Source organism: Thrips palmi, unplaced genomic scaffold (genome assembly GCF_012932325.1).
Source record: "Thrips palmi isolate BJ-2018 unplaced genomic scaffold, TpBJ-2018v1 HiC_scaffold_4, whole genome shotgun sequence".
NCBI lineage: Eukaryota > Metazoa > Arthropoda > Insecta > Thysanoptera > Thripidae > Thrips > Thrips palmi.
Genome location: NW_023144631.1, coordinates 1,417,272 through 1,436,073, shown reverse-complemented (window position 1 = coordinate 1,436,073; position 18,802 = coordinate 1,417,272). Strand labels below are relative to the sequence as shown.

Here is an 18,802-nt window from a genome sequence, read left to right as displayed (position 1 = left end):
TGTTGATCCCCAGATCTGCGACTCGGAAGTTTCGTGCGGAACCGCTTGGCCAGAGCGAGTCCGGGAGGACGAGCCGCACGGCAGCTATATGTCGTGCGTTGTGCCGCGCTCGGACTTAGCCCGAATCCCCGCGGCTGGAGCCCAATCTTGTTTCTATAAACATGAACTCGTACAGTGTAGCAGACCATTACAGGTCCTGTCATGTTTATAGAACATAGAACTGGAGCCCAATCTTGTTTCTATAAACATGACGGAACCTGTAATGGTCTGCTACACTGTACGAGTTCATGTTTATAGAAACAAGATTGGGCTCCAGCCGCGGGGATTCGGGCTAAGTCCGAGCGCGGCACAACGCACGACATATAGCTGCCGTGCGGCTCATCTTCTCGGAGTCGCTCTGGCCAAGCGGTTCCGCACGAAACTGCCGTGTCGCAGATCTGGGGATCAACACCTGCCGTCTCTCTTTTGTCATTTTTCTCTATGGCTGTCCTCTGCTTTGGTATTATTATGGCGTTCTTTTGGTGAAAAAACGAGCCTTTTTACACTAAAAAAACTCCATAATAACGCCGCGTTGACACCAAATGCATTTGATGTAATTATGGAGTTATTTTAGCGTGCTTCTATGGTGTCCTTTTGGTGTTAATTTAAAGTACATTTGGAGTCCGAAGAACGCCAAAATAACACCATCTTTACCAGGTCTCGGGCCACACGGGGCCTCCCGTCTCGTCTCCCTTCCGTCAAGACACGCTTCTTTCCCCCGGCCGTGATCCGTGATGCTCCGTGCGCGGGGCTGCAGGCTGGGCGGGCGCGGCGAGGCGAGGCTGGCCCCGCGCCAGAGACGGCGCTCGCGCACGCGGGAAGTGGCGGCGTGGCGGCGCGCCGCGAGGGCTCCTCACTGCACTGGAAAAATAGAGCTCTCCGCCGGTGCGAGGCGAGGCGTACCGAGAGGCGCACGCCCCGCACTTGGCGGAGCTGTCCTTTTTACGAAGTGTCGCCTCGGAGCAGCGCGAAGTCTCGCCGCGGTCAGCGCCCTGACCGGCCTGCCTGCCTGTCTGTCAGTCTCTCTCGTGCCTATCCAGAGCGCGTGCCTGCCTGCCCTGCGGCCTATGTGGGCGTGCCCAGCGCGTCGCTGGGGTGGCGACAGTTTGGCAGACCGCGGGAATGTGCTACGAGCGGGGCTGGAACCAGTCAACCACTGGAACATCGGCCAGTGGCGCTGCCAAAGCAGGACTCCAGTGACGAACAGACAGACGGACGGACGGACAGACAGACACGCAGCACGCACGCGCACTCCCACACACACTCCCCGATGCACTTGCGAGGCTCGCGCTTCGCGGAACCCATTATCGCACCTCCCGAAATAGCGGAGCGTCAAGCGGCGCGAATTATCGTGACTCGGAGGATCAGCATCACGATAGAGTCGCGAATGTGCACGCCCCGCCGCGCCCTGCCACGCCACGCCCAGGTCCTCCCTCCGCGGCGTGCGACACACTGGACAAACGCGGCCGCTGGTCACGTGGTCACGACGAGTGTGACACGCGTGAATGGAGTGCCACCAGTGACGCGGTGCGCGGGGCGCGGGGCGCGCTGCGAGAGTAGCGACGGGCCATGCGCTGCGGTGCGCCGGCCGGCCGGCCCGGCCCGGGCTGACTCAATGTTTTCGCGCCAGGGCCCGAGGCCCGGCCAGAGAGGCGGGAGGAGGGCGAGGGCGGCGCGGCGCTGGCGTTATCAGGCTGTCGGGCTATCTGTGACTCCGTGGCTCTGTGACGCCCGGGCGGACGAACCAGGAGCTAATGGGCCCGCAAGTGCCTCCACCTGCCGGCCCGGCAGCCTGACGCTACCGGCGCCACGTCCTCGGGCCTCGCTCTCGTTACACATTTCGGCCGGCGCGGCGAGGCCAGGCCGCTGATAAAGAAGCGACGTCACGTTGACGTCGTAGGGAGCAAGATGTTCTGGAAGGCCGCTGCGCGTGGCGCGTGGCCGGTACTGATTCCACACAGTGCGGCCGTCGGTCTATCTCTCTCTCGCATCGGTATGGAGCGCCACGAGAGTGCGAGAGAGGTGCTTCCGAATCGGAATCAGTCCACAGTTTAAGGCGGGAGCGCGCCCGGCGGGTAGGCAGCACTCGGGCAGCGGCGGCAGCGGTGCACAGACGTTGCCTACCCAGCATACCATTACCATTACGGGCTAGACCACACATGATCGTATGCCGTTTCGGGCCGGCGCCCTGCGCCAGCGATGATGATGCACTCGGGCGGCTATCTCTCTCTCTCTCACACACGCACAAACAGGATCATTCACCGTATCTACTGCGATTCCGCCGAGTCATGCCGCAGCCACGTCACCGCCACATGGAGGGAAGTACATCGTCGATGAATGCATGTGCGTGTGTGAAAGTGTGAGTGTGTGTGAGAGAGGGGCGCGAGGCGGGGGCTCAGTTTCCCCACTGCAAGCTCATCAAACGGGGCGTCGCGGCAGACGATGGGCTGCCCTTGGGTCGCGGGGAGCGCCAGCGGGTGTGCGAGAGAGGGGCGCGAGGCGGGGGCTCAGTTTCCCCACTGCAAGCTCATCAAACGGGGCGTCGCGGCAGACGATGGGCTGCCCTTGGGTCGCGGGGAGCGCCAGCGGGTGTGCGAGAGAGGGGCGCGAGGCGGGGGCTCAGTTTCCCCACTGCAAGCTCATCAAACGGGGCGTCGCGGCAGACGATGGGCTGCCCTTGGGTCGCGGGGAGCGCCAGCGGGTGTGCGAGAGAGGGGCGCGAGGCGGGGGGTCAGTTTCCCCACTGCAAGCTCATCAAACGGGGCGTCGCGGCAGACGATGGGCTGCCCTTGGGTCGCGGGGAGCGCCAGCGGGTGTGCGAGAGAGGGGCGCGAGGCGGGGGCTCAGTTTCCCCACTGCAAGCTCATCAAACGGGGCGTCGCGGCAGACGATGGGCTGCCCTTGGGTCGCGGGGAGCGCCAGCGGGTGTGCGAGAGAGGGGCGCGAGGCGGGGGCTCAGTTTCCCCACTGCAAGCTCATCAAACGGGGCGTCGCGGCAGACGATGGGCTGCCCTTGGGTCGCGGGGAGCGCCAGCGGGTGTGCGAGAGAGGGGCGCGAGGCGGGGGCTCAGTTTCCCCACTGCAAGCTCATCAAACGGGGCGTCGCGGCAGACGATGGGCTGCCCTTGGGTCGCGGGGAGCGCCAGCGGGTGTGCGAGAGAGGGGCGCGAGGCGGGGGCTCAGTTTCCCCACTGCAAGCTCATCAAACGGGGCGTCGCGGCAGACGATGGGCTGCCCTTGGGTCGCGGGGAGCGCCAGCGGGTGTGCGAGAGAGGGGCGCGAGGCGGGGGCTCAGTTTCCCCACTGCAAGCTCATCAAACGGGGCGTCGCGGCAGACGATGGGCTGCCCTTGGGTCGCGGGGAGCGCCAGCGGGTGTGCGAGAGAGGGGCGCGAGGCGGGGGCTCAGTTTCCCCACTGCAAGCTCATCAAACGGGGCGTCGCGGCAGACGATGGGCTGCCCTTGGGTCGCGGGGAGCGCCAGCGGGTGTGCGAGAGAGGGGGGCGAGGCGGGGGCTCAGTTTCCCCACTGCAAGCTCATCAAACGGGGCGTCGCGGCAGACGATGGGCTGCCCTTGGGTCGCGGGGAGCGCCAGCGGGTGTGCGAGAGAGGGGCGCGAGGCGGGGGGTCAGTTTCCCCACTGCAAGCTCATCAAACGGGGCGTCGCGGCAGACGATGGGCTGCCCTTGGGTCGCGGGGAGCGCCAGCGGGTGTGCGAGAGAGGGCGCGAGGCGGGGGCTCAGTTTCCCCACTGCAAGCTCATCAAACGGGGCGTCGCGGCAGACGATGGGCTGCCCTTGGGTCGCGGGGAGCGCCAGCGGGTGTGCGAGAGAGGGGCGCGAGGCGGGGGCTCAGTTTCCCCACTGCAAGCTCATCAAACGGGGCGTCGCGGCAGACGATGGGCTGCCCTTGGGTCGCGGGGAGCGCCAGCGGGTGTGTGAGAGAGAGGGAGAGAGCGGGGCCGCGCGAGTGCATCCTCGTCGCAGAGCGGAGGCCGGAGGGGTCTTCATCCGAAACCGCGCGCTACGTGGCGATAATGGGAGATGACCTGGACTGACCCGGTCCATCTGACCCTCGACGGCGGCACGGCGGCGGCACGGCGGCAGCACTCCGTGGAACGCTGGCGGTCGCGGCCCGGGGTCCGTACCCCGATGCAGCCGACGAGCCAGCCCAGCGGCGCGCACCGCCGACCGGCCGGCGCCGACGACATGAAGGATACACAGGACAAATTTCTCGAGACGGCGGCAGCGCCGTGTCTGCCGTGTCACCGAGTACAGATTTACCCTGCCCACCGGCGCCTGCGCGCGCCGCGTCGCTGCCACGCCGCCACGCCGTCAAGCCGCGGTGCAAGCAGGACATGCAGGATGCATCTCCACGGGGCGGGGCGCTCGCCTCTCTCCGGCTCGTGCTGCGTTTGGGGCGCTGCGGGGGCACCCGCTGGGGCTGGGACCATGCTGGCGCCCGCCGTCCCGCCCTGCCTGCACCGCTCCGGCGTCCTGCCTGAGGCACGGTCGCGGCGTGCTGCGTGCTGTATGGGTGCGCGGTGCGTTTAAATTTAGTGCCCACACATCCTGGCCGCCCCCGGCCTGCCCCCGGCCTGCCCCCGGCCCGCGCGCTAGGTCGCACGGCGGGCTGCCTCTGCGCCGTCGCTCCTCGTCGTGGCCCCCAAGTGCGAGTGCGAGAGAGAGGCCGCGGCCTCCCAACCGCGGCCCCGCGGCCCGTCGTAATGAGAGCGGGCCATTCGGCGCGGCGAGACGAGGAGGCCGACGAGGAGGTCCTCAGACACGGCGTCGGCCACCCCGCCGGGCCTAGCCGCCGCCCCTAGCCGCGGCTATAATTGTCATTTCAGTGTTGCGTGCTCCGTCTTCGAGACGGGGGCGCAAGCCTCGCCGGCAGTTCGGCCGGCTGGAGGCGGGAGGGGACCCGAGGCCGGTTCGCTCCTCGGCCGGTCCGGGACACTGTACCACCGAAAACTGAAATAGACGGTGGGAGATGCCATCATCGCGGCCTTTGGCTGCCGAGTCTCAGAATCAGATCCTTCTTCAACTTTCCCCCGACGTGGTGCCTGGCGCCCCGCGCACTAGGCTCCACGCCTCCCCCGGTCCTTTTTGTTGGCTTTGTGTTGGGCTGCTGCTGCTGACCCGAACCGAGGACCCACAAATAGAGCCATCTTTGAAAAGCGGAAGTTGTTTGCATTGACGTCGCTCGACCCAGTTTACGGTCACCAAGTCACTAGGGGGTGACGTATGATAACAGGAAAAACCCCGTTTAGTCGCAGAGGCGGACTTTGGTGAGAATGTGATGGAAGTCGAGACTGTAGCGCGCTGGCCTGCCTGGTTCCCCATCCCGCCTCGCGACCGCCGCGGCCGGGTTTGAATCGGGCGCTGAAGCAGGCCTGGTCGCTACCAAACAGTTCCCAGACGCGTCACTCGGGTTTCGTGAACGACAAGGAGCTGGAAGGATATTCTGAGACTGAGGATTCACTTTGGATATTCACATCGATTCCTTGCCACCTAAAATAAGCGACAAGCATTTGAATGATTCTACTCATTATGGCTCCCCGGATCATGCATAGGTTGGCAGCATTTTCTGAGAGAGTAAACGACAAGTTTATCACTGAAAATCGTAGCTTGAGATCAAGCGGACACTTTCCGCCGGTTGTGTTTTTAAGGCGCATCGCGTGTGTAGGATTCCCCGCGATTTGGCGCGCGCTAAGCGTCGCTGTGCGCCCCGATGGTGGCAGTGACTTTGGCCTCGGTGTGGTGGCCACTCTGGCGATGTCACCAGCGGGTCGAGACCCGAGTACGCCCGAGCGGCCGAGCAGCGAGGCGAGGCCGAGGTCCGTCGGCCCGCAGCTCGTTCGTGTCCTTTCGGTGCTCATGGCGTCGTGACGACTTGTATCAGTGTCCCCGACGGTTGACTGAAGTAAACGGCAGCGCTTCTTTCCGCTTTTTCGAGGTGATTACCCACTCTGCGCACTCCCCAGGACGTCGGCCGCCCGTTGCACGTCGAGGCAGGGCACGGCATCGCGCGGCAAAGTGTGGCGGCCACTTTGGCGGGGGCGCACATTTCGCTCGCATCGTTTTGTAGGTTATCGGGGGCATGTGTGTACGGGGAAAACGTGGTTGCTTTGAAGCGGGCCCAGTGTTGGGCGCTGCCGCCGTCATCTCAGGGTTGCGGCGGTCCTCGCTCGCGATTTGCACGGCAGGGACCCTGGCGAGGTGCGTCGCCGTGGCTCGGGCACAACATTTGCGAGCCCCGATCAGCTGAGCGCTTGGCGTGCATGCTGGCCCTGGCTGGCTAATCGTCTGCGCTTGGCTCTGCGTCGCAGTCATCACGTGTAGGTTCGCGACTCTCTCTCTCGCGGTCCGCGGGGCCCTTGTTGATATCGGCGTTTTGCCGTGCGTGGGCTTGCCCCCCGGTGGCCTGTCTGCTTTCGGCCTGCTTGGAAAACTGGTGGTGTCCGATCGTAGACAAACAGTTCTTCCACAGCGTTTGAGTCTGACTCGGCGCGCGCCTGCCTTGGTTTGCAGGTTCGAACTCAAATTTTACCAGTATTTCACTCCAACAACTTGCGGCGCCTAAATTTGTGGGGTTGTTCATTCATCATTATGTTTATGCTTGAGTTTACATACCCTCTGTTTGGTAACTGGGTTGTTTTGTTTGGACACAACATTGCACAACTTGAGACAAAGGAAGGGTCATAACAGAGTTGTTTCCTATTGTGATGTAATTGATAACAGCCTTTCAATTTAGCTTTGAACTTGTTGAAATGTTTTATTGCTTTCTATTATCAACTTGGGGCTTGTGACAACTTGTAAGCATTGATTGTGGTGGCACATGCGGTAGCCATTTATATCATCTGCATTTAAAATACATCCGTTGTCAGAGACAAATTAATATAAACCTTTCCTTCATTAATCTCATACTAATCTATTTGGTATAGTTGGTCCTTATTTAACTTAATTTTTTTTTAAAATGTAAATTGCTCAATGTTTGCCCATTTATGATAAGTTAATTGGTTTGCAGAGGTGCAACTTTGGTGGCTCATATTTCCGGTGTATATAAGTAGTGTGGGGTTTGACAGCAGGGAATTTTTTTAACCAAAGCAGTTTGAATGGGTTACCCTTGACGTAGCCTTCTGTACTATCAGCTCTTGGCTGTGGCATTGAGATGCATATGTGGCCTTGAGGGCTGTGAGGTGGTGTGGAGAGGAGGGGGTAAGACATGAGGCTCCTATGTCTTGCCACTGAGGAGAGCCGGGCTCAGTCTACCAGCTGCCATTCTTGTGTGCAGACCAGTTGCGATCCAACTGAGAACTAGGTGGCAGCACCGAACTCTGTCACTGGTTTGGAGGTAGCATTGGTTTATTAGGTTTCCTAGCCAGACTTAACTTTGTCTTACCCAAGGCAGGTTTCGTTTTTGAAGTGTCTTAATTTGTGTCTCATCTGTGCTTTTTTTGCCTTCCCTTGTACAGGATTCTGACACATTGAACTGTCGCCACGCTGCCTGCCTCCTCAGCACTTACCTCAAGCTTCACGTAACTGATTCTTGGACCAAAAATCAAAATGCCAGACACAATGACAAACGGACACATGAACGGACACTCTGATGCGGAAATGCATGAAGATGATGAAATGTTCCTCTTCAGTTCAGAGTCTGTTGGAGAAGGACATCCTGACAAAATGTGTGATCAGATCAGGTAAGTGCAGAATTCCTTTTGTTTGATTCTGTTGGATATTTTTCATGTTGTCCTGTGTCATTTCTTACACTTTTGTTTGGGACAGTGATGCTGTGCTGGACGCCCACCTAAGACAAGATCCTAATGCAAAAGTAGCATGTGAAACAGTCATCAAAACTGGAATGGTGCTTCTGTGTGGTGAAATAAACTCTAGTGCCAATGTTGATTATCAAAAGGTGGCCCGGGACACAATCAAACACATTGGGTAAGTTATTTTTTTGCTTGACAACAGTTATTATATAGTTCCCTAAGCAGCAATAATAATAATACTAATTATAAGTCTGAACCTCTATTCAGGCGTCATTAGCTTTGTGGCTTTTGATGTAATCCAAATGAGGAATATAAAATTATCTTTCTCCTCTTTTAGCTATTTTTTCAAACATATTTAGCTTGGAGAAATTTAGAACAGCTTTGATATCTTCTAATTAGTTATCTTTGTGGACGTAACATTCAGGCATCATTTAATTTTATGGCTTCTGCTTTGATATGAGCGAATTCTTCCTCCTCTTGTAGCTATATTGTGAAACAAATTAAGCTCAGAATAATTCAGAACAGCCAGGGTTAGATTCCTCAAAATAAACATATTTGTCTCATTTAAAAATTGCCAATGTTACTATGCTTATTTTGTATTTTTTGCAGGTATGACGACTCTTCCAAAGGATTTGACTATAAGACTTGCAGTGTGCTAGTTGCCCTTCACCAGCAGTCCGATCAGATTGCTGCTGGAGTTCACTTGAACCGCCGTGAGGAAGACATTGGTGCTGGAGATCAGGGACTCATGTTTGGCTATGCGACTGATGAGACTGAAGAATCAATGCCGCTTACTGTCGTCCTTGCGCACAGGCTTAACCAACGCATCTCTGAACTGCGTAGGAGTGGTGAGTTCTGGTGGGCAAGACCAGACTCCAAAACTCAGGTTGGTTCTGCAATTCATTAGTATTATGAATTTAGTCCTTTTCCACTGACTGTTTAATGGCTCACAAACTATCTGTTCCAGGTTACTTGTGAGTATAAATCCCATGAGGGAGCATGTATTCCCAAGAGAGTTCACACCGTAGTAGTTTCTATTCAACATTCTGAAAAAATAAGTCTGGATGAACTCCGCAGTGAAATTATGACAAAGGTTCGTAATGTTTTATAATCCATATGAGACTTGTATTGTAAGGATTGACCTCAGGAAAAGAGGTCTGTGTTAGAAGTTGTACCACTTGTGTTTGGCAATTGGTAAAATTTTATTGAATCTGTCTCAGGCATTAATTTAGGTTTTACTCGTAACACCTTTTGTCCAAATTATTCTGGCTATAACTTATGAAAGAAATAAAAACTTGCTATTTTAAAAGGTAGCAAGTAAAGTCTGGACCTCTATTCAGGCGTCACTAGCTTTGTGGCTTTTGATGTAATCCAAGTGAGGAATATAAAACCATCTTTCTCCTCCTGTAGCTATATTGTTAAAATATTTAGCTTTGGGGAAATTTAGAACAGCCATGATATCTTTTTATCAGCTATATTTGAGAAAGTCATGTAACTTTTTGTTTTTTGACTAATCCTCATCTGTAGCTCAGAAAATTCTACAACAGCTATAGTAGAGATGTGCGAATCAGGTTTTTTCCCCTCGAATCGAATCGAATCAGGGGGTGGAAACGGCGCTGATTTGGCGGGCCATGGCTGCGGCGATGCGTGCACGGCCGTTGTTTGTTGTTTTTTTGTGGTTCCTAGAAACCCACTTTCTAGCTAAAGTAGACATCTTATGCACAAATCCTGCACGTGTACTTCTAGAGTAATGTTGTCTCTTCGAGAAAATAAGCCCGTTTTGAAGATTTGAAACCCACAGGACGAGTCATGGACATGTTTGTAACTTGTTTTAAATGGCTCATCCGCGTTCGGGCGCGGCGATTCTGGCCTGAAAACGCCGAAAAAAATGTAAACAAGTTACAAAAATGTGAATATCTCATTTTGTAAGTATCAATTCGGCCCAAGGAGCTTATTTGCTGATCCTTCAACCTTACTCTTTAAGTACGCGTTGAGGTTTTGTCGTTAAGACGACTACTTCAGCTGGAAAGTGGTTTACCAACTAACGCGGTAAAGTGGTGAAAACGGCAAAAACGGCCGTGCACGCATCGCCGCAGCCAAGGCCCGCCAAATCAGCCCCGTTTCCACCCCCTGATCGAATCGAATCATGAAACAAAATCCCCGAATCGAATCGAATCGAATCTGCATCTTTTTTCTCGAATCGAATCGAATTTTTGTCCCTGTTTTTCGAATCGAATCCGAATCTCAAGCAAAAATTTCATGATTTCGTTACGTTGTTGTTGGAGCAATACAGGAAGTGCGTTGTTCAATATCAGTAGTGCAAAACAAATATTAGTGGAACAAAAAATAATTATATTTTATTACAATGTAATATCACAAAAAAATATTAGTATTTGGTAATTTCAGTCTAGAAGCTAGCTGGCGGGTGTGCAGCGCGCGATTCAAACGGGAGAGGAAAAGGACAAGATTCGAAGGCGAATTACCCTCGATTCGAATTTTTCGAATAGTTCGGATTTTAAGCAATTTTCCCGGGAGCGAATCGAATCGAATCAGAGCTGATTCGATTCGATTCGATTCGATTCCGAACCTTTCGCACATCTCTAAGCTATAGTTCTCTAAGCAGCTTTAGTTTCAATAGTAAAAGTCTGAACCTCTATTCAGGCGTCACTAGCTTTGTGGCTTTTGATGTAATCAAATGAGGAATATAAAATTATCTTTCTCCTCTTGAAGCTATGTTGTTTCAAAATTTAGCTTGGGGAAATTTAGAACAGCTTTATCTCCTAATCAGCTGCCATGACTGTGATGGTTTTCACAGGAGCCATGTCGGTTTAAGTTTTCCTTAACCAAACCTTATTTTAATTTTGCCACAGGTGATCAGAGATGTCATCCCTGAAAAGTATCTGGATGAAAAGACAGTTTTCCACGTCAACCCCTGCGGGCTCTTCATCACCGGCGGGCCACAGAGTGATGCTGGTCTTACCGGACGCAAGATCATAGTGGATACTTACGGAGGGTGGGGCGCACACGGGGGAGGCGCCTTCAGTGGCAAGGACTTCACCAAGGTTGACAGATCTGCAGCCTATGCTGCTAGATGGGTAGCCAAATCCCTTGTTAAGGCTGGACTCTGCAGGTAAGTCTTACAGTCGGTAGTGAAATACTTCAGCTCTGAGCGCGACATGCCCCCATCCGCTGTGCGTTGGGCAAACGCATGGCGGAGGAAATTTTGGGCTCAGAGCTAAGGCCTGTTGTGAAATTTTCTGCAAACAGAATTCTTGACAATTGCATTCTTTTCACTTTCCAGACGCTGCCTAGTGCAAGTGTCCTATGCTATTGGAGTGGCGGAGCCCCTATCAATCACCATTTTCGACTATGGAACTAGCCACAAAACCCAGAAAGAATTACTGAATATTGTCAAGAGAAACTTCGACCTCCGACCAGGAATGATCGTCAAGGAGCTCAATCTTAGAAATCCCATTTATCAATCCACTGCCTCTTATGGACATTTCGGCGGTAACACCTTCCCTTGGGAGAAGCCCAAGAAGCTTGTTTAACATCTTCTTAAAATTAAGATTTGGCTATTTTAAATTTTTATGACACCTAATGTCTGATGTGTGGCCTGTAGATGAGACATGTTAAAAGAGCAATAGGGAAGGAAGGCTGTTTTCACGAGTGCTTGTCTAGTATTAGTGAAGTGCAAGAATCTCTTGACTCCTGAGAAGGTATTTGTTATATGAATGAAATATTCTGCATTTTTAACTATGTGACAATTGTGATTGCTCTCTTTTCAATTGGCTGCCTGGTTGTCAATTTTCTCTGGTTCCATATTTGGTAGTTAATCTCATTCCATTTCATTTCATCATCTGCCATTTTATGAATTTTGTGATTTGAAGTTTGTTAAAGCAATGAATTTTATTAGACTGGTGTTTTTTTTATTGTTTTAATCCATGAAAGGTAAACAATTTTGAATGTGTGATTTTATTTTAGAGAGAAAATGGATCAATGAAGTCATTGTCGTGTAGCTTGTGGTTACCAATCTATGTTCTGAGGTGTATGTGCATTGTCCCTTGGTTCTGTAGCAATTATGAATTCTCTTCTGTAATCTGATTCCAATTTGGCTTCTTATGAATTTTAAATGTCAATGCCAAGCATTACATTTCCTAGGCCAAAACGCATGAACTCCCAATGTAATTTGAACTCATTATTACTACTGCACCAAGTTCAATGGAAGGTGGATTACTTCCCTCCAGTTTGTGCCTATATTGTAATTTTTGAATAACTCCATCAGGCAGAATCAATTTGGAGAAAGAATTGTAAGCAAGTCAGATGTAATGAACAACTTTATCTGCTATGCTATGAATAAACTTAGCCTTGAACAGGCAAGGCTATACGTTGAAACATGAATGATATTTTCTTCTTCTTTTCCTAAACATGTGCTTTTGCAAACTCTCACATTTAGTTAACTGAATGACACCCTCTGTTTGGAGGTGCACAACCACTGTTAAGCTGAAAGGAACTGAGGAAGTTCAAGTGATGTATGTCAGCACCCACACAGTACCAAAGAGTTTTTGATCTGTGTGTATGACATTTGAAGCATGAATATGACTTCAAGGAGAAGAACTGAATTTCTTTTGCAGAATAGACACACAGCCATTTGCTTTATTACAAATAACAATTAACAGCGGTAACAGAAAGTACAGTTTGAAAGTAAGAGTGGGGGAAGGGAGAATGGTGCAGACACCAAAATATCTATACATTTCCCAAATACTTATTATGCAAGGAAGGTTATCTAACTACCTACCTACTTTACTGCACATGTATTATAAAAAGCTCAGAAATAAGTTAAAACTGCCTAATTACAAAATTAAAAAAACCACACAAACCCAACTTCTGCTAAGCTTAAAATCACACTGGAAATTTACTTCCATGAACAATTCACAAGGAAAAAGAAAAGGAGTATTGAAAATGAATAAAGTTATGCACTAGGTAAAAAACAAAATTTTTAAAGCTGTGTGTTGACAGCAACATGAGTAAATCTAATTAGGCTCACTCATTTAAAAAACCAAAAACAGGAAGAAAATCCTTCACCCAAATGTAAAGATGCAACCTTATGAAGCTAACAAACAAAACCTTCACATTAGAAATGCACAGAAAATGTGCAATGAGATGACAAAATTAACAAGTGTGAGAGCTAACTTACTTGCAACAAACCTTGTCAAAATTAAGGTGCTGCCATTAATAAAAATTAACAGAAACAACTCTCCAGAACAGATGTTAGAAATAGATAATCTAGTTTCAGTCCAGGGTAATCTTGCACATACATTCGTTAGAAATAAGGAATCACAAATATCAAATATTATGCAAAATGTTTACAGGCATGTCATGAAAAAAATTTAAGGATGATGCAACATGCTTTGATGAATCACTGAACAATGAAGAAGTTTTCATTGCTGAGCACCTCATAGCAAGAAATTATTTAATCATCTTTCTTGTTTGACGAATCCATCAGTTTCTGAAGCTTGGCATTTTCATCAGCTAGCCTGTCATATTCCCGCGACAGACCTTTGTTCTGGGAGGTCATAGCTTCATTATTCTAAACAGATAAAGACAAAACAAAATAAAATTTCACATCAAATCTTAACTTAAACAGAGTTACAATTTTAAACAATGAAGAAGTCTTTACTTTGCTACGGTCTTTGGGCTTACCTTCTTTTCTTTGTTTAGTTGTGACTGCAGTTCTTTGATTTCCTGAGCCTTCTTATTCACTTCATCCTGGAGAGTAGAGACTAAATCTTCCTTTTCCTTCAATTGTTTCTTGACTTGAGCAGAGGCTTCATTGGAGTTGTTCTGAGCTTCCTCTCCCTTGCCAACCATCATATTCCGGGCAGTTGTAGTGGCAGACCGAGCTTGCTTAAGAGCTGCCTCATTTTCTGCCATCAACTGAGCTTGGGTGGAGATGAGGCTGCTCAGGCGTCTGATTACCAAGCTTTGACAGAAAATAGAACACGAATTTCACAACTTATGGGCCAACAAACATCATACTCTAGGTATATATGAAAATAAACAAAGACTCACCATAAGAATAGAGCAAATCCAGAGATATAAAAATTGCGCTGGGCTCTGAAGAGGCGCATGTTGACTTGCATCTCAGCATCCAAATGTTGGTGTGACTCATGCTTTGGCTCAGTGTCTCCTGAGTACTTGCGCATCTCCCGCACAGCATCAAGGAGGAAAAGACACAGCACACCCAACAAGACAGTGAAGTACACGGAAGCTTGATTTGACAGGCTGTTCAAAAACCTTGAACGGAAGATTTTCTGCCATCTAGACGGACGAATGATTGGCAAAAGCATCAATAGTACCACCACTATTTCGGTATAGAGGAAACCGGCGATCAAGGTCCACTGCAAACTCATCTTGGATCTTTGGGTTTTCTTTTAACGGCGATGACACGCAATTCCGGTGTAATTGCTGCAAAGATAAAACACACAATGAGTCATAGGCACACCCGCAGGCTGAAAGACCAAACTCGGATTAGGCCCAAACTTTATGCCGCCCCCCGCACAGGACTGTCCCTCTCCACCCCCACGTACCCATTACTGCCCCTAACCCTAATTTCCCCAGGCCAAGGCATTCCGGCCGACACTTTTATCTCAAGGCCCCCGCGGTGAGGTACCTGAGATCAGATCAGATTTGAGATGAATCCTAGTCTACTTACGGAGTGACGCAACTCTCAGACTGACAGATCCACTCACAACCCTCAAAACAACGACCGAGAAGAAAATGACAACCGCTGCGGCGAGGGCGGAACGAGTTAAATACAAAATAAGAGTTCGGGTCGTAGGTCAGATTACCCACCTTCGAGAGCAAAGTCTTCCTGTCTGTGCCTTTGAACAGATGAACGGGCTCAACTGGTTGAACGAAGCGACGAAACGAACTGCGTGTAAGGTTTGAACCTCTTATTTGCAGTGATAAAGCAGTCTCGAAAGTAAAGGGTTACGTGTCGATAGGTCGATTCAAGCCTTCGATTTTGACAGAACAAAAAAGTAAACACAAGCAGACGAAAGCTGAAGAGACTCAACTCTGGCTGGAGCTGGACTAGAGTCTTGCTCAGGTTTTGTCGCTGAATACCTTATCTCTCGTCCCAGGATGTTGTCCTCTATGGTCAAAGAGCACCAAAGCAAACAAGCGGCACGCAAGGAAAGACAAGGTAATTTATTTACTTTTCCAAGTATGGTTATCTTCTCTGTGGGACTCAGTATTATTTCGCGTTAATACCCTCCCAAACTCCCCTTCTTCCCTTTCCTACGCCAAGATGTACATTTCTCACCTCTTTTCTATGGTTTCAGAGCAAAAGCGCAAAGAAGCGATCACTGCGGCAAACAACTTAACTCAGGCCTTGGTCGATCACCTTAATGTCGGGTAAGCTGATGATAATGTGGCTTGTGGATTTTTATTGTCTAGGCCCGCCACTTACATTAACAGCAAGTTTGATTTTCAGTGTTGCGCAAGCATATTTAAATCAAAAGAGGCTCGATGCGGAAGCAAAACACCTTCATCATAATGCAACTAACTTTGCCAAACAAACTCAGCAGTGGCTCAATTTAGTTGAGAACTTTAATGGTGCGTTGAAAGAAATCGGGGATGCAGAAAACTGGGCAAGAAGCATAGAAAATGACATGAGAACTATTACCGCTGCTCTTGAATATAGTTACAAAGGTGAGCTGCTGAATGAATGAAAGTATATGTGTGTGCCCCTCTGCCCACACATAAACCTCTTGGTTTTAATTACTTTTTGTTTGTTTCTTTTAATTTTCAGTGTCACAGGAAGCACCTCCATCATGATCAGAAAATTTTTCATTCATATCTTTATTTTCTAACATTTGTTTTTCCCAGGTTGTTGTATACTTTTGTTGTATAAATAAGACATTGTCTTCAAATATATTTTCAATGTTTATAAAAATAGAGTTTTTTCTTTCACCCGATAAGCATGCACTAAGATAGTCACATAAAGTGAACAAATAAAAAAATATTTATGAACACCAATATGAATTAAAACAATAGGAAGCTTCCAAATAGTGAATTTAGGAGAAGTCAGTCCTTAGAAATGGTATCATAGAGATCTGTTCTCCTCTGAGATAAAATAGGAATCTGCTGTCTCATTTTTTCTACAACAGATAAATCAATGTCAGCATACACAATGTCTTCCTCAAATTGGGCAGCTGAGACAACTTTCCCCCAAGGATCGACAGCCATAGTGTGTCCAAAAGCCACATAGTCGGCAGTCTTATCTTGTGCAGGAGACACTGCAGCAACGTACAGTTCGTTGTCAATGGCACGAGCTTTTGTGAGAAGTTCCCAATGAAGCGGCCCAGTTGTCATATTAAATGCGCCAGGATACACAAGAAGATTACATCCAGACTTTGAGTACAGTCGAGCCATCTCAGCAAATCTCATGTCATAGCATATCCCGAGCCCAACTTTCCACTCTCCAATGTTGAATGTGGTCAAACTCTTCCCTGGCTTCAGTACTTTTGACTCTTGAAAAGTAATGCCCCCAGGAATGTCAATGTCAAACAAGTGTACTTTCCTGAAAACAGATTTTAAGATGAGAAAATACAAGAGGCAGTTACTACTATTCATAAAATTAAATGATTGCTTTACCTGTGTGAACAAATAAGATCTCCCGAAGGGTCCCATGCAGTGCATGTGTTGTACAGTTGACCATTATCATTTTCAGGAATGGAACCACCAATGAGGTAGACTTTATTTTCCTTCGCAGCAGCTGAGAGTGCCTTTGCCGTGTCTCCTTGTGGGATTGACTCGGCATACTTGGGGAAGTGCTTCAGTCCATAGGGAGAGTTAAAACATTCCGGTAGCACCACCAGCGAAGACCCATTTTCAACCGCTCTCTTTATGAGTGACACAGCTCTCTTCACGTTTTCCACTTTGTCATCGCCGACGGCCATCTGGATCAAACCCAGCCTGAGTTTCTTGGCGGCCATTTTCTCCTGACAACCTGGAAAAGTCGTAAGTAGAGTCATCAGTGTAAAGGTATTGGAGCCAACAGACCAGCAACACCTTGTACCCAAAACACACAGGCCTCTAACCTCAAACAGAAATGGACGAAATCTAACGTGACAGCGATACGACAGTACGGCAACACGGACCGGCACCTTCGCGAGCGTGCGCCTAACGCCCCAGCAACGGGTGGAATGTTCCAAACGCCCTCCGCGCGAGTTGAATGAGAGATTAAGGCGGGAGTGGTGCGTTGCAAAGTAACAGACAGGCAGAGGCAGACGACGGCGGGGCAGGCCGGCCCGGTCACAGAAAAGGAGGGGGTAAGCAGAGGGGGGAGGGGGCAGAACGGGCTGGCAACGGCGACGGCGACACTCGGCAGTGCCACGCCCCCCTCCCCGCCCCCTCGCCCCGCCACCCCCGCGCGCGGAGAGTCGCATGGGCAAACGGCAACCCGCCTTGCCCGCCTTTCAGAAAAGAGGCACAGAAGGGGCAGCAGGCAGCTTGAGATCGCAGAGATAAAGTTGAGCGGAAATTGATTGGATTCCCAGCCGCGGCCGCGCGTAGAGCCAAAGAGAGACATTAGCCGGCACCAGCAGAGACTGATTCCGAGAGTCGTCGCTCTGTCTGCCTCGCACTCATGGGGCGTGCCGAATGGGTGCGAGAGAGACAGAGCGACGAAAACGTCCCGGAATCAGTCTGCAGCAGCAGGGTCATTCATTAGCCCGACTCCCCGACGGCCACTAAATACTGCCGGGATGGGATCGGGCTGAACCCGAAGGCCGAAACCCGAGGCGCCCTCCCTCGCCTTCCCTGCGTTCCCCGCGCGGCTCACTAAGATTTAATTTCCGGGGCTTGACGCTTGACAAGCGGTGCGCGGATCAATAGGGCAGCCGAGCGGTACCCGCGGAGGTGAGGTACTCGCCGACTCGCCGCCACTGGTCGATAAGGGACTCGATGCGGCCATGCCGACTGGTGCGATGACGTCATCCAGGGATTCCCCCTACCTCCCCTGTTCGACTGCTGGCTTTATTAGGTCCCGCTTCTCGCCCCGCCCCGTCCCGCCCCGCCCCGAAAACACCCAAAGCGGTGGCGGGTCGTTGACGACGTGATCTGCATCGAGTGCCATCGGGGGCCTCGCCTCGCCTAGCCACGTTTGCACAGCACAAACATACACGGTCTTGGGGGACGTTTTGCATTATCGACGATTGAAATTTTTTTTCACTTTGTCCTTTTTTTTTGGCTTGTCGTGTGCGCGTCGCGTCGACAATTTCCCCCTCTTATTTGCGCCGGCGATGATTGATGACCGACTGGAGACTGGAGAGCGAGCGGTGCGGGCCGCGAAACGCTCCAAGCTGGCGGTTCGTTGACCCCGTGATCGATCGAGTGCCGTGGGGCTGCCTCGCCTATGCCACGTTTGCAGCACAACTCCGGGTGGGGGACGTTTTGCATTAGAGATTGAAATTTAATCCCTTTTTGCCTTTTTTTGGGCCCTTGTCGTTGAGGAAGCGTCGTATTACCGCGTCTTTTTTGCGGGCAATTTGATGCGGCTGGAGATGGAGAGGAGGGTGCGTTCCCTGCGACGCTCCACCCTGGGCGGGGCGGTCGGGGCCGGCAGCCCGCACCGAGGAGTGCCGCCGTGTCTGAACTGCCCGAATGGACTGGAGTGGGGCCAGAGTTTAGGTTAGCGCGCAGCGGCGCGACGAGATTGCTTTGAACGTCCGGCTGAACGAGCCAATCGACCCTGGGGATAGGAAGCAGTGTTTTTTCGCGTCAAGTCTTGATTGACGGCTGTAAATGGAGAGAAGGCGCCTTGCTGGCCGTTCGATGTTTTCGGCTTGGATGACGCGATGGGCTTAGACGGCATAGGGAGGACGCCGTCCGGCGCGCTCGGCGCGCCCGCGAGCGCACGCCGTTGGCGGCCGATTCTGCAGGTTACTACAGGCTCAGGCCGCTCAGGCCCAGGGCTCCAAGCCTT

At 51.0% G+C, this 18,802-nt stretch overlaps 4 protein-coding genes across 10 annotated transcripts; 2 read left to right on the top strand and 2 right to left on the bottom strand.

Annotated features, from left to right (window-relative positions):
• Positions 1–5,839: 5,839 nt before the first annotated feature.
• On the top strand, positions 5,840–12,210 carry LOC117649792 (S-adenosylmethionine synthase-like). 5 transcript variants are annotated; one of them, XM_034392856.1, is made up of 7 exons: positions 5,840–5,996; positions 7,516–7,740; positions 7,826–7,984; positions 8,419–8,695; positions 8,777–8,902; positions 10,680–10,939; positions 11,111–12,210. In XM_034392856.1, exons 2-7 carry the CDS (start codon positions 7,607–7,609, stop codon positions 11,358–11,360), a joined length of 1,206 nt encoding a protein of 401 aa, XP_034248747.1. In that variant the 5' UTR covers positions 5,840–5,996; positions 7,516–7,606; the 3' UTR covers positions 11,361–12,210. The 5 variants fall into 5 exon arrangements, with proteins under 5 accessions (XP_034248747.1, XP_034248749.1, XP_034248751.1 ...); XM_034392858.1 differs by lacking the exon at positions 5,840–5,996 and adding an exon at positions 6,101–6,124; XM_034392860.1 differs by lacking the exon at positions 5,840–5,996 and adding an exon at positions 6,237–6,378.
• A 225-nt stretch (positions 12,211–12,435) lies between these two features.
• LOC117649794 (B-cell receptor-associated protein 31) lies at positions 12,436–14,806 on the bottom strand. 3 transcript variants are annotated; one of them, XM_034392862.1, is made up of 4 exons: positions 14,665–14,806; positions 13,882–14,277; positions 13,513–13,792; positions 12,436–13,399 (listed from the first exon to the last, which is right to left on the bottom strand). In XM_034392862.1, the coding sequence occupies exons 2-4, from the start codon at positions 14,220–14,222 to the stop codon at positions 13,283–13,285; spliced, it is 738 nt and encodes a 245-aa protein (XP_034248753.1). In that variant the 5' UTR covers positions 14,223–14,277; positions 14,665–14,806; the 3' UTR covers positions 12,436–13,282. The 3 variants fall into 3 exon arrangements, with proteins under 3 accessions (XP_034248753.1, XP_034248754.1, XP_034248755.1); XM_034392863.1 differs by having other exon boundaries at positions 14,525–14,665; XM_034392864.1 differs by lacking the exon at positions 14,665–14,806 and adding an exon at positions 14,400–14,421.
• A 64-nt stretch (positions 14,807–14,870) lies between these two features.
• On the top strand, positions 14,871–15,768 carry LOC117649796 (biogenesis of lysosome-related organelles complex 1 subunit 1). The gene is made up of 4 exons (XM_034392865.1): positions 14,871–15,016; positions 15,156–15,228; positions 15,308–15,525; positions 15,626–15,768. Exons 1-4 carry the CDS (start codon positions 14,956–14,958, stop codon positions 15,649–15,651), a joined length of 378 nt encoding a protein of 125 aa, XP_034248756.1. The 5' UTR covers positions 14,871–14,955; the 3' UTR covers positions 15,652–15,768.
• LOC117649793 (omega-amidase NIT2) lies at positions 15,660–17,145 on the bottom strand. Its single transcript, XM_034392861.1, has 3 exons — positions 16,917–17,145; positions 16,471–16,825; positions 15,660–16,396 (listed from the first exon to the last, which is right to left on the bottom strand). The coding sequence occupies exons 2-3, from the start codon at positions 16,809–16,811 to the stop codon at positions 15,901–15,903; spliced, it is 837 nt and encodes a 278-aa protein (XP_034248752.1). The 5' UTR covers positions 16,812–16,825; positions 16,917–17,145; the 3' UTR covers positions 15,660–15,900.
• Between the last annotated feature and the right edge of the window lie 1,657 nt (positions 17,146–18,802).

What these genes read in the sequence shown, in the direction of transcription:
- LOC117649792 (XM_034392856.1), top strand. Translation starts at nt 7,607, where the DNA reads ATGCCAGACACAATGACAAACGGACACATGAACGGACACTCTGATGCG. An exon ending in GACACAATCAAACACATTGG is followed by an intron (nt 7,985 to 8,418) that starts GTAAGTTATTTT and finishes TATTTTTTGCAG; the next exon opens with GTATGACGACTCTTCCAAAG. An exon ending in GTTAAGGCTGGACTCTGCAG is followed by an intron (nt 10,940 to 11,110) that starts GTAAGTCTTACA and finishes TTCACTTTCCAG; the next exon opens with ACGCTGCCTAGTGCAAGTGT.
- LOC117649794 (XM_034392862.1), bottom strand. Translation starts at nt 14,222, where the DNA reads ATGAGTTTGCAGTGGACCTTGATCGCCGGTTTCCTCTATACCGAAATA. An exon ending in GGATTTGCTCTATTCTTATG is followed by an intron (nt 13,793 to 13,881) that starts GTGAGTCTTTGT and finishes TTTCTGTCAAAG; the next exon opens with CTTGGTAATCAGACGCCTGA. An exon ending in AACTAAACAAAGAAAAGAAG is followed by an intron (nt 13,400 to 13,512) that starts GTAAGCCCAAAG and finishes TTATCTGTTTAG; the next exon opens with AATAATGAAGCTATGACCTC.
- LOC117649796 (XM_034392865.1), top strand. Translation starts at nt 14,956, where the DNA reads ATGTTGTCCTCTATGGTCAAAGAGCACCAAAGCAAACAAGCGGCACGC. An exon ending in GGCACGCAAGGAAAGACAAG is followed by an intron (nt 15,017 to 15,155) that starts GTAATTTATTTA and finishes CTATGGTTTCAG; the next exon opens with AGCAAAAGCGCAAAGAAGCG. An exon ending in TCTTGAATATAGTTACAAAG is followed by an intron (nt 15,526 to 15,625) that starts GTGAGCTGCTGA and finishes TTTAATTTTCAG; the next exon opens with TGTCACAGGAAGCACCTCCA.
- LOC117649793 (XM_034392861.1), bottom strand. Translation starts at nt 16,811, where the DNA reads ATGGCCGCCAAGAAACTCAGGCTGGGTTTGATCCAGATGGCCGTCGGC. An exon ending in GATCTTATTTGTTCACACAG is followed by an intron (nt 16,397 to 16,470) that starts GTAAAGCAATCA and finishes ATCTGTTTTCAG; the next exon opens with GAAAGTACACTTGTTTGACA.